At 37.0% G+C, this 13728-nt stretch overlaps 1 protein-coding gene across 1 annotated transcript; it reads right to left on the reverse strand.

The window, feature by feature from the left end:
• Positions 1-8997: 8997 nt before the first annotated feature.
• On the reverse strand, positions 8998-11803 carry adipoqb (adiponectin, C1Q and collagen domain containing, b). Its single transcript, XM_079453550.1, has 3 exons — positions 11717-11803; positions 11034-11384; positions 8998-10941 (listed from the first exon to the last, which is right to left on the reverse strand). The coding sequence occupies exons 2-3, from the start codon at positions 11362-11364 to the stop codon at positions 10403-10405; spliced, it is 870 nt and encodes a 289-aa protein (XP_079309676.1). The 5' UTR covers positions 11365-11384; positions 11717-11803; the 3' UTR covers positions 8998-10402.
• Positions 11804-13728: the final 1925 nt, after the last annotated feature.

Below are 13728 nucleotides of genomic sequence, written 5' to 3' on the forward strand. Positions count from 1 at the left end.
GTGAGTAATTTATGACATAACTTTATTTTTTGAGTGAACTTTCCCTTTAAGCACTTCTATATCTGCTTAATTCTTTCTTATATACCATACTTGAATCATTTCCTGGTTAGCTGTAGATATGGATCAGTGTGAGGCTGTTACATGAGCCACATGCCCCTTTGACTTCCTTCTCCAAACATTACTTTGACAAGGGAAATAAAGCCAATGCAACCCTGAGAAACATGCATGCCACATATCCCAGAGTACTGCTGGGCATGGGGGGAATCAGGCTTATGTTTCAGTGAATGGTTTTTGTCACTACATAATCCTTTTTTGTAAACATAAAGTAACTTAAAAACTTAAATGAGTGGGATATTGATTGTATGCTTGACTCATGGAAAGCTGCTGCAAATAGTCTTAACAGCTTTTAATGGACTGTTCACTCAAAAAAAACCTTCTGTCATCATTTATTCACTTTCAAGTTGTTACAAATCTTTACAAAATGTATTTGTTCTGATGAACATAGAGAAATATATTTGGAAGAATGCTTGTAACCAAACAGTTCTGGGCCACCATTGACTACCATAGTAGAAAAACATTACAATGGTAGTTAAAAGTGCCCCAGAACATGTTTGCTGTCCTACATTCTTCAAAATAACTTATTTTGTGTTCAACAGAACAAAGAAAATGATAAAGCAAGTTTTGAGCGCAAAAGAGGCCGGGAAGCAATTCAGCGAACAATTTCCTCACACAAAGCTAAATCTTGACCTCAGGAGACTTATATAAGATTCATAATATAGTGCATGTCATATGGATTACTGCGTTTTGCCTTTTCAGAGTTGACAGCCCATAGTTACTGTACCATTCAGTTTAATTGTAGGGAAAAGCAGCGTAAACATCCTGCCCAACATCTCCTCCTGTGTTTGACAGAAAATATTACAGGTTTGGAACGAGTTTAGGATGAGCAAATTATATGAATAACAGAGTGTTTATTTTGGGATTGACCTTTACCTAAAGTGAATTCTGACGACTGGATTTCTTTTGTTCAAGAGAAACTATCTATGATCTTGCACATGTTTTCTTTTCTTTCACCACAGGACATGGCTAAACGTAGCTCTCTAAAGAATCCACTTCTGTTGAGCTTGGTTTTGTAGCATTGAATCATGACCATCTTGACGTAAATGTGGTTCCCAATTCCTGAGCCTCGTGGAGATAATCATAGACTCTAGGCCATGAATGCTTCAGGGCAAGTAAATACTTTCATATTGTTCAACCATGCAGAAATAGACGCTTCCATTAGGTTCTGTTATTTATTCCTTCATGGGTCATCTGAGAAACATAACCGGCTCCATCATTTGGTTTAAGCTGCATTTGTATTTCCTTTAAAAAAGAATGCTTGTATTTATAGTAAATAACCGCTAAGGGTTATGTATTCTTCCTCTATTTGAATCATTAGACAAGGGCAAATGGAACACATCCTTCAGTGGGTATAAATCACTGCATAAGTTAAAACACAGAGAAGGTTTTGTAGGGTGTTATGGGGTACAGCACATCGGCTATTGCTGGTTTCATCTGTGAATCTCACCTCCAGGCTCTTTGGGCAAACTAAAACCAGACCTAGTTCAACCCTCAAAGCTAATGTGAGTCTGAGGTAAATACAATTAAAGCCAGCCAGAGGAAAGCCTCACTTATTATTGTTTATCTTTAAACCTGACTCCATGTCTCCCTCTGGCCGTGTGCCATGAGACATGAGGGTTTCTCTCTAGTCCAGAAGTCAAAGGTATAGAATAGAAACATTCCAGTCGAACATTTAAATAAATGACAGAGATTCCTTGTTCTGACATTTGGAAACATTTTAACATTATTACCATTCATTAGGAATATAAGAAAATACACTGACCACAAGTAAGTAAATTTTTAACAGGTTTTCCAATCTTTTACCAGTTTGCCAAGAAAGTCCAGTGCTTAACTTAGTCAAGTCAAGTCAAGTCAGCTTTATTTATATAGCGCTTTTTACAATTTTCATTGTTACAAAGCAGCTGTACAAGAAAAAATGACTATAAGTAAAACATAAAAGGTTATGGAATTCAAAACACAGGTCAAATATCAGACACACAATAAATTCCTATATGCAGTGTTAATTAAATAAGACTACCAAATTCTAGCAGCCCCCCCGGCCAGGCAAAACAGTGCAAAACAGTATGCAAACGGTGGCGAGGAACCCAAAACTCCATTGGAGGAGAAAAAAAACCTCGGAGGGAAACCAGGATCTCCAGCCTAGATCTTTGAAATACATATATTATGATAATCTAGTGTATGCAAGATTAAAAAGATGCGTCTTTAGTCTAGATTTAAACTGACAGAGTGTGTCCGCCTCCCGGACATTGCAGGGAAGACTGTTCCAAAGTTTAGGCGCTAGATAGGAAAAGGATCTGCCGCCTGCACTTGATTTTGAAATTCTAGGTATTACCAACTGACCTGACGCCTGAGAGCGTAGTGCACGTGATGGACTATAATACGTAAGAAGTTCTCTCAAGTAGTGAGGAGCTAAACCATGCAAGGCTTTATAGGTAATAAGCAAGATTTTAAAATTTATGCGATGCTTTATAGGTAACCAGTGCAAGGTTGACAGAACCGGGCTAATATGCTCATACTTTTTTGTACGTGTAAGAACTCGAGCTGCCGCATTTTGGACCAGTTGGAGTTTTTGTAATAGGCCTGCAGGGCAACCACCTAATAGTGCATTACAGTAATCTAGTCTTGATGTCATAAAGGCATGTATAAGCTTCTCCGCATCTGATGATGACAGCATATGACGTAATTTAGATATATTTTTAAGATGGAAAAACGCAATCTTACAGGTTTTGGCGACCTGGTTCTCAAATGACAGAGTACTATCGAATATAAAGCCAAGATTCTTAGCTGAAGATGAGGGTTTTATGGAACATCCATCAATAGTTAAGCAGTATTCTTGGTTGTTACGTAGGGCGGTTTTCGGTCCGATAAGTAACACTTCAGTTTTGTCCGAGTTCAGTAATAAAAAATTGCTACTCATCCACTTTTTTATATCGACAATGCATTCCACTATTCGATGGAATTGCTGTGTTTCGTGAGGCTTCGAGGAAATATAAAGTTGCGTATCATCAGCATAGCAGTGAAAGCTTATTCCGTGTCGCTTTATTATATCTCCTAGGGGTAACATGTATAATGCGAAGAGCATAGGCCCTAGTACTGAGCCCTGTGGTACACCGTACTGGACTTGCGATTTGCGTGATACCTCATTGTTTATTTTTACATATTGGAAACGGTCGCATAAATAAGATCTAAGCCATTTCAAAGCTATTTCCTTAATACCGACATCATTTTCAAGTCTATGTAGGAGCATGCTGTGGTCAATGGTGTCGAATGCAGCACTAAGATCTTACACCTCATTATTTGAGCAAAGTTGCTTTGTCTTAGTTTTCTTTATGCATTTACTCTTCGACAAAATCGACAAAAGGTCTACATAAATCTATTAGAAGAAAAATGGTTAGAATGAGGAAAACAAACTGAGATAGACTCCTGTCTAGTAAATCTATACAACAAACAGTCATGCTAATGCTTTTATTGTGAGTTCTAAAATTTATGTATTTAACACCCACCAGTTAACCACTGAGCATTATGCAACATATACACATTATGAGGAATCGAAAGTGAAAAAAACCTCTGTACACTATTGTGTAAAATTACTCAGCCAGGTCTTACTAGAACCTGCTGAACTCTGATCTGATTCTTATCAATGTACCATATTTTCTCTGCTATCCAGAGGCCCATGTCTACAAACATCAGATTCCTTCACAAAGAGAGGAAAATATGTCTGAATCTCATCCCTTTTATCTCTATCTCGTTACACTGACAAATGGAAGAATCCAAGAATGTTTTTTTTTCCAATCCAAGAAACTCCCCCTGATGAAAGTATCCCATTGAATAGAAAGTAATGTAAAGCAATGGCTGAGGGTCTCTCAGATTGAAAGATTACCAATTCAACCTTCATCTGGTTTTGCTTATTCCAATCGCTGGTACTGCGGGTACCTCTGGAGTTGACCTTTGCTGGGGTCTGATGCTTATGTGGAAAGTTTAAAATAGATTAACTTGGGCTCAGTATGTCGTATTTCTTTGAAGGGAGATATGATCTGCTAGTCTTGCATTAGCTGTTGCAGAATTTTCAGATTCACATGCATTACTGTCGCTATATGCTTTTGCTCAAAAGTAACTTTTTATAACTCAAAACACTCAATGAAGTTATACTTATGTTTTACTTAAGTATATTTAAGCTTACCTTAGATGTTTTTCCTAACAAATCCTAAAAGATATATAAAGAGAAAAGAAACGATGCATTTGTAAAGGGACAGTTCGCCCAAAAATAAAATTCTGTCATCATTTACTCACCCACGTGTTGTTCCAAATCTGCATAAATGTTTTTGTTCTGATGAACACAGAGAAAGATGAAGAATGCTTATAACCAAACAGTTCTTGGCCACTAATTATACTTTCAAATTAATCTCATTGTAGTCTAAAAAACAGTCAATAATTTAAGCATAGTTCTTTCAGGTGGTAAATAAACTATTTTATTATTTTACAGGAGGCATCAACCTGTTGTAATCTTCCAACCAAACAAGGAAGTCATTTACACACCACTGGCCTTGCGTGACAATAAATGTTATATACAATCTCTTCTGAAGTTTTTCTCAAAGATATCATCACGCATCACTGCACGCCACATGGCAAAATCTGTAAGATGTCTGTGGAACAGTAGACATATCAGAGCAAGATACAGAGCAGATAAGTTTGTCTTTTCAAAGGCAGTACCCACTGCGTTGTGTAAGTTTGTGTTCAGCCCCATGGGGCCTAGTTGGGCCGTTTGTCTGGAATGTGTGCTGGGAAAATGATCTGATAAACAGTATAGATGTGTTGGTGTTCCTGAGATACAGTTGTGTGCTTTCTTGTGAAGGCAAGCTACTTTTTTAATATTTTCATGAAAAGGCAGTATGTCACTACAGCAATTTAACCTAATTTCATTTTTTGCTATCGTTTAAAAATTAAGTGTCAGGCTTTTGTCACCAATAGAGTAGAATTGTAAAAATAACGATTATTCCCAAACAGGTTTTCCAAACACTACTATTAGCTTTCATTGGTTGGACAAACCAATGATAGACCCATCCATAACTTTTCGATGGAAACCTGTGGTAAGTCATTGTTTAACATCTTAATAGTGCCTAAATAATTTCTATTTGAGCTTTGAGTACAGCTTCAGTCCAGAAAAACGAGGCCCTTAATCTAGTTCGTTAAGACCAATGAAAGCCTGTAAAAACGTTTCATTCCACAGAATCTGTTCATATCTCTTCTATCTGGAAGATGAATAGAACCTCCCACTGCATATTCACCGTCTGCAGGTCTATGACTCTTCTGTGCTCAGGCCACACAAAGCGTGCAGGGCCTCTTGCTTCACTCAGCAACCGTCAGAAGGTCCTGATCCTAACTGCAGTACAGAGTGATTTCTGACGTCCCTCACAGGCTCAGGTGGAGACCACCAGGTGAAGATCACAGTGATAGACAGAGAGGCACACGGGTGGACATATGTGAAGTGGGGAGGTCGGTCATATAGAATGTAAAGACTGTAGACAGGATACTATGATCAGGAATATTATTATGCAATGTAGAAATATAAAATGAGAAATGAACTTAAGCTTTAATAATACAGCAGGTGAATGAGCAGCTATTTGATTCACCAAAGATTTGTATTTCAAGTAAACTGTTTATGAAGCAGCAATGACTCAGTAGACAAACAATAAAAATAGACAGAAATTAAAAAATATATATTGTTAAACAAATATGTATATATAAAAACAGACAAACATAACAGTAGGTTCAAAATACTGCGACATTAAAATACTTCTGTTCTTCTGTTTCATTTTTGTCCTTATAGTGTTTATTTTTGACAGGAGAAAACCAACAGAAAACATCCTTCTATAGTATAAGGGATAGTTCACCCAAAAATATAAAAGCTCTGTCATGAATTCAACCTCAAGTTGTTGATTCAAATGGTTGTCAAACGTGCCCGAGAACTGTTTGTTTTCCTACATTCTTCAAAATATTTTCTTTTTTGTCCAATAGAACAGCACTATATTTTTTCTACTAAGGTAGTCAATGTTGCCCCAGAAATCTCAGTTGCTAACATTCTTCCAAATATCTTTCTTTTTGTTCAACAGAATCCGTTTGTCTTTCTTAATCCAGTAGCAACAAGCAGAAAAACTATTGTTTTAATAATATTGAATCTTCAACATCATCCAGTAAAAGAAAATGAGGGTCATGGGTATCGGTCACATTTTAGGTCTCAGCATGTTTGTCCCAACCCGAAGGCTACAAATACACCTTTTCTCGGATGTGTCTGGGGCAGAGGCCCCAGTGAACTCTACGACTGAGGCTAAGTCCTTTCAAGTTATGATTTACCTGCCATTTGGTGTTTTATAAACAGAGCCATTGTGCTAAATGTACCCATAAGCTGTTAATATTCTATGGAAATAACATCAAAATGCACAGAAGACCACTAACAGTATAAATAGAATATGCCATAAATCAGCAGGTTCTGGGATAACTGTGGTCAGAGAGGCATGTGTCCTTTTTATATTTTACTTTTCTGCCAATGAGGTTCTGCAGTCAAGTATGCAAATCTAAACCGTCTATTTATACCTACCAAAAAGGGCTGATTCAGTAAACAGAGGCTGGTGTTTATCCTTCTAAATACAATGACAAGCAGACGTGTGGAAAGATCTTGAATTATTCTCAACTGGTTGTTTGGGCCCTGAAATGTCAAAATAATTTTTGAGTATTACATTGATTTGATGGCTTCATGCTTTCCAAATAGGGATGAGAAATATTACTCTATCAACACAGTGGTTTTGAAAATTGCTTAGAAAACCTATTAAGTGACATTTGAGTGTTTAAGGTAAGTAGTTGGAGTCTGTCATTGTCAAGGATTCCCTGTAATAATTTGGGCAGTCTGAGAGAGCTAACACATGTTGGATGTTTACCATAAAGCAAATGAAATGCAGTTAAAAGGGACTTTGGTTCCTCATAATCTCTCAAATCCACCCAAATTATAATCCAAGATTTATGGACAAGATAGGCCGTCTCTTATCTTAATATTAAATGCACCGAGGCTCCCGACCCCACGCAACACTTTTAACATCTATTGAGTTCATATGGTCACATTGTGAGCAGTGGATCACTATCTTGTAGGTGTCAAAAGTGAATGCTGTGTGTCAAAAGTGATATTATCAGCACTCTGATAATGTTCATTTATTATTTCAATAGAGTTTAATTATTTAGCAACAGACCTATGAATTCAACCGGTGCATTACAACCATTAAAGTATGAAAGTATGCATTATATCAAATGCATTGAATTTGCTACATTGGCTACATACTATACTATATATGTGTCTGCTAAATGAATAAACATCTATGTTTGCATTTATTCATTTAGCAGACACTTTTATCCAAAGATACCTTATAGTGTATTTAAGTTTACTGTAAATGTCATATGCCTGATGATGTCATCATCAATGGTCCATGATGTCAAGTGGCTTTTTGAGAGTTAAATAAATTAAGGCCATTGTGTTCGCCAAGCTATCAGTTGGTTTAAAAAAGTTTAAGGTTTTAAATAAAATAATGCAAGTCATTCTTTTATTGCATTTTCATAGTCATGCTTGGTCCTTTTTTCGAGTTTGTTAACCACTTTGTCACTATATGTTTTCGATGTATGCATTTTGAGGATTTAAAACATTTTGTTTCACAGAAGGAAGTCCTAAGGATAATATTGGGATTATCTACACAATTTAATAATTCACTCACTCTATGGTCAAAACTGTCAATGAACAATCAAGATTAGTTGTTTTGTATTATTTGTATTCTGCTGGTCTTTTATGTTGCTGTTTTCTGCACCTCTGCTCTTCAGCTGAAATCCTGAAATCAGAGTCATAAGTGAGATGAGGGGAGAGCGTGTCAGGACAGGGGCCGCAGTGATAATGTCAGGAGTGAGAGCCGGGGGCTGGAGAAAGGGACCCGATGAGTGACTGCTCGGCTCTGGAACAGCTTCACACGACAGCACACAGCCGTACAGGCTTAGCTGGCCTCTGTCCTGCTAACATGGGTGAGGACACCTGTAGAAAGGGGTGGTCCTTATTTAGGATTACCCACACACAGCCTCCTAATACCGACTCACAATTTATAATAAAACATTCTAAGCTTGGCATGACTAGAAATATTGTATGTACATTATGAAAATAACTAAACATTAACAAATGTGTTGTCTTAGTCTAGTGCTTGTTCTGTATATCTTAACAGCCAAACATTATTTCTTCATTTTTTGTTGTTTTAGCTTATTTTAGTGCTTGTTTTGTATAATTCTTTTATCAATTTATGTCATATTTAGACCAACTTGGAAGTTGCAAAAAACTGCCGCGGCGGAGACACACTGACGTAAACACACAAAAAGGCTGTCAAGCTTCATTCAAATACTAAGGAACTTTTAAATGGTAGTAAAATAAGTTTTACTTTTACCAGAATGGTGTAGTAGGCCTATTTTTCAGTGGGGAATAATGGTAACCAGACAAACACTGACCCCTATAAGTGGACAGTATAATACAAAAGCCTTTGAATTGCTCCTTCAAAGCAGAATTTTGCTGCCATCTTCAGTTATGTATGACTCATGACAGTGATATATACTGGACATATTTCTTTTCAAATCCTACATTATGTTATAGTTTGTGTGTTTGGCTATGGTTTCATACAATGTTTTCTGTTATGTATTACAGAGAAAGTAAGAGGGCTAACTTGACTGTGAGCATGACGAGGTGAAAGGTCACAGATCACACCAGACCAGACATGAGGTCTCCACTAGCCCTGCTCACATTACACTAATACGTGAGAGTGCGACATCATCATGCAGTGCATTAACATGTGCCGAACAAAAGGTGATACTGCATATAATATATCATTTATTAATACATTCCGAATCGGTCTTCTGCCATAAACAGTGCATATTAACAGTACAATATTTTGTTTTATGCAAACAATTCATACCAGATTAATCCTTGACTTTCAAAAAATTCTATATCGATTAGTAAAACTAAGTTTCCATTATGTCAGAGGCAGGGGCATGTTTAGATACATGTTTAGCTCCTTCTGTGCCCTTAATGATTATACCAAAAATACACACACAAACATTTATACCATGCACGCAGCAACTGCTGAGGCTGGAGACTTGCCAGTGAAATATTCCTACACACATCCTTCTTGAATGCAAACTGGCGTAGATTGGACTGAACACTGTGTATAAACCTAGCTATGTTTGTATAACTTACACCTAAAAAAAAACCTGAAGAGCACTGCTTAATTAATCAGGTTCTGTGCCTCCAAATTCTGTCTAATAGGCCTACAATGGAGCATAACAAGCCATCTTTATAGGGATCTGGTCACATATTATATTGACTAGCTCACAATGCAATATAGCAATATCACAATTTTGACTTTCAGGCTAAAATATTCAACTCAAAAACACAAAAAAAATGTGTGCACCATACTGCAAAGTTAATATCAACTAACTGGTTGCATTTCCTATAAAACCTTCTCAATCATTTGGCTTGGAAACCATCTTTAACAGTAATTTGTTAGAGATCCTGAAGAACTCTGTGAATATCTTTTAGCCTGAGGCTGCAACAATCATCAACAATTTCAGGGTAATTTGCCACTAGTTACAATGGAAAAGCAAAGTGCTTAAAATAATGCTTTTATGAAATTTCTGAAAATGCATATAACACAATTCAGTCAGGACCACTTACGTTTGAAAACATATTTTATTGAATAGTAAAGCATCTATTTGGTGTTAGGGTTATGGTTCTGTTCTGGGCAGACTCCGCGCGCTCGTCCGGCACGAATTCCTGGACGGGGCGGGGAGATCCGAGAGTCGAAACCCCCCATGAGTATCGAACAGAACCATGAAATACATACATGTGATACACGAACGCGTAATCACTGAAGCACAGATTTGATTTGTAAATGAGGTGAAGTTGGGGATGGAGGGTGGGAGAAACTGTAGTTACTGCCAGGCTGTGATGCGGAATGAATGGGAATTTAAATGCTGCGCTGTGGTGTGTGTCGGATTAGGATTGGTGCATGTCGGAACAGCTGACTGTCAGATCAATCTAAACTGACGTGACCTGCCTGAACTATCGCGATGCTTGATTATCAAAAAGGACATCTATGCTGGCTAAACATAATGTCAAGCAGAAAGGGTGTTGAATCTCATAATTACAGTTTGGAGAAAGAATGAACTACATCTTCCCTAAACGAAAAATGGCCAAATTGAATTATTCAGGGTATTTTTAATGTCTCTGAGAGGGAATAGGAATGTCAGGATATAGGAGGAAACCAGAGAAGGTGGAATCATTGGTGTTATCTGCATAGACTCCACCAAACGTCTCGTCTCCATACACCTGCAACCACACCTCATCTCCTGCCACCAATCTCAAGATAACAGAACCCGATGCCTGATCCACATTGGATTCCTGATACTGGTCATAGGTGAACATGATGGCCTTGTCATTCTTGTAAAGACTGACCTTAGCATCTTTGGTGTAAACCGTCAGATGATATGTGAAGAAATACACTCCTGGCAAAACGCAGAGGAATTTGCCAGAAACATCATCGTAGTGGTGCTGGTCATTATAAAAAAACTTGTTGAAGCGAATTGGCACATTGGTGGTGGGAACAAGTTCTCTCAGACCTACACTGAAGGCCGATTGATAGGACAGAGCACTTTCACCACGGGCTCCTTTCAGACCAGGATTTCCAGGAAAGCCTCTTGGTCCGGCAGGGCCTCCGTCCCCCTTCTCTCCTGGATCACCTTTCTTACCTGGTTCACCTACAGAAAACAGAATCTTAGTGATAAGTGAATTTGTAGGTAATATCTAACTTATCAAGATAGCAAAGCATCAGCCTCTAAACACAGCAGACCTTTATCTCCTTTTTCGCCCCTTGGTCCATCTCTCCCATCTTTGCCATCTCTCCCAGGTTGCCCACTGTGCCCAGGTGTGCCAGGAACACCTCCCATCCACATGCCACACGGCTGTCTGTCATCAGGTTGACTGACATCTGCTCCGGGGCCCTCAGGCTCTTCAACCTCAACCTCTTCCTCTGTTACCTCCGTCAAAGCATCTTCTCCGTTTTCAGTCGCTTCATTCTCTACTGGCTCCTTTAGTTTCTCCTCTAGAAGGTCTTCAATTTGACCTTGACCAAGTTGTCCAATGAGAAGAATTCCAAATAACAAATTCCACAGTAGGTTCATCTTGGTGTCAATCAAATGACCTAAAGGAGGGTTCATTTTGATTGTCATTTCTACACTGCCGCATTACATTAACACTGTGTATTATGTTCATGCTTGAGTCTTGACTACACCATAAAGTGAACTGAGAAGCAAAACTTCTTTGAAAATATTCAGTAAAGTCTAACCACCGAAACCATTTCTAATGCAATATTAGCTAATAACCTCCCACTTACACTGCTTGATCTGTTTGACTTTGAAAATGTTGACATTGTCATTGACATGTTTATTCACACGTCAAACTAACTTGGCATAATCTCACATTGCAACTTTACTGTGAAATTGAACAGTTTGTTAAAATCAATCACAGTCTTACCTGGTGTAGATGTGTTTCCCCAAAAATAAAAAGGCAGTACAGCCAGTGAGCAACTGACTTTGTCGGAGATAGAACTGACATTGGGGCTTTCCTGCACTATATTTAGTTTGCCAGTCTACATTTATTTATGGCTGTTAAATTAAAAGGGCAGTGGTCTCACAGCAGATGGCTTAACTGCTTTGCTTCAAGCTGTTAAGATGCTGAATGTAATGTAATGTCTGTGAAATGAGTAGCACAGCTTATGCCAGATAAAACCATGTCTGCACAAAGTTACAATTTTGTTTAGGTGATAATAAATGTGTTTAAAGTTTAAATCTGCAGTTAGTTAACCTTTTCCACGTCAGGGCCCTTTTTGAGCATTTACATGAAAACGCACTGTTGGAACTAAAATGGCTGTAACTCATGAAATCTTTGGAATAAAGACCTACAGTTGGTCTTGTTTGAAAGAAGACAATTAGAAGATTAGTCCTAAAAAAAATATCACACCAAATAATGTATTTTTGGAAAGGGATTTTGTTATGTTTATTATAAAAATAAATAAATAAAAGGTTTAGGGTATAAAAAATTATAAAAAAGACAATTAAAAAAATTCAAATCAGATTTTTTTTTTGAAGGTCAAAGTCCCAAGGGTCAACAAGTGTTGTATCAAGTTTGGTCATGATACATAAAATTTTGAGGGGTCTGTAAAGTTTTTTAGCCGCCATACCACCTAAATCCTTTAGGGGGCCCATAGACTTCCATTGGTTTTAACACTTGAACTAATATTTGACCACAAAGGACATTGAGATGCTTTTTTTTACTCTTCCACATACCAGACACAATTAAAAACTACAAAAGCACAGAAACAACATAAAAACAAAAAAAAATGAATATTTTTGTATAATATGCTTTTGATGCACACTAATTTATGAATCAATTATCATTTATGTATCCATTTATCTTCCTAAATAGATTGTTCTTCTAAACACTGATCAAATGTATAATCTAGTTTATTTTGCTTTTCCAACAATATAAAGTTTGTAATGATAAGATAAGAATTTACATGCACAGTATTGATGTAAATGTAGGTGTTCCACGGAATGTATTTATTTTTGATACACACTCTCGTCCTTTATGCATCAATTTCATTTCCTACATACTTTATTTTATAAAAATATCATAAAATATGTATTGTAGAGTCTCAGACCTTTCCGACGATATGTAGTTTGTCATAAGAAGATCAGAATTATCACAAAAATATGGAAGCAAACATGGGTGTTCCGTATACGGAACGGTGACAAGTGAAAGGACATTAACAAATCTAAGCACACTCTTCGTAAAAAAGAAACAATTACTCTTCCTGAATAAATTATTTCAAAAAACACCAAAAAGAAATGTATTCTAGAGTCTTAGACCTTTCCAAAAATATATAGTTTGTCATGATTCGACTAGAAATTCCATGCACAATATTTAAGCAAACTCAGGTGTTCCATATATGGAACAGTGACAGTTAACGGGTTTTAATAAAGATCATACAAAATTGTGTGTCAGCTATAATGTACACCTTTTATTGACATGTATTAAAATAAACCGTTATATCATATGCAAATATTAGGCCAGAAGTCATAGTCCATATTTATTTCAGTAACTTGCTGTATATCTTCAAATGTGCTAATTCCTTTAATATTCTGCACACATAAGTGAATATTAAAATACATTTGCTCAATTTCTATACTAACTTCCATCAAAGGTAAACATGTGAAATGTTCTGGTCCACTAAAAGGAGTGTAGTTACTGAACTGAAAACAATTACCATGGATAAAATACGAAGACGTGAGAATAATGAGATAAAATGCTTTGATTAATAATGATAGCCTATACAACCTCTATGCAAAGTTTCCTCACGGAATAATTGAATTAAAACATGCATGTGTTTGCCTTATTTATTTACTGATTAAGTACCTTTATAAAAATGAACATATTGCGAATTTCACTGCCCTATGCATAGGCCTACTTCTTTGGTCTTAATTCCA

This window comes from Barbatula barbatula, assembly GCF_947034865.1.
Source record: "Barbatula barbatula genome assembly, chromosome: 3".
Classification (NCBI taxonomy): Eukaryota; Metazoa; Chordata; class Actinopteri; order Cypriniformes; family Nemacheilidae; genus Barbatula; species Barbatula barbatula.

What these genes read in the sequence shown, in the direction of transcription:
- adipoqb (XM_079453550.1), bottom strand. Translation starts at nt 11,364, where the DNA reads ATGAACCTACTGTGGAATTTGTTATTTGGAATTCTTCTCATTGGACAA. An exon ending in GGGCGAAAAAGGAGATAAAG is followed by an intron (nt 10,942 to 11,033) that starts GTCTGCTGTGTT and finishes TGTTTTCTGTAG; the next exon opens with GTGAACCAGGTAAGAAAGGT.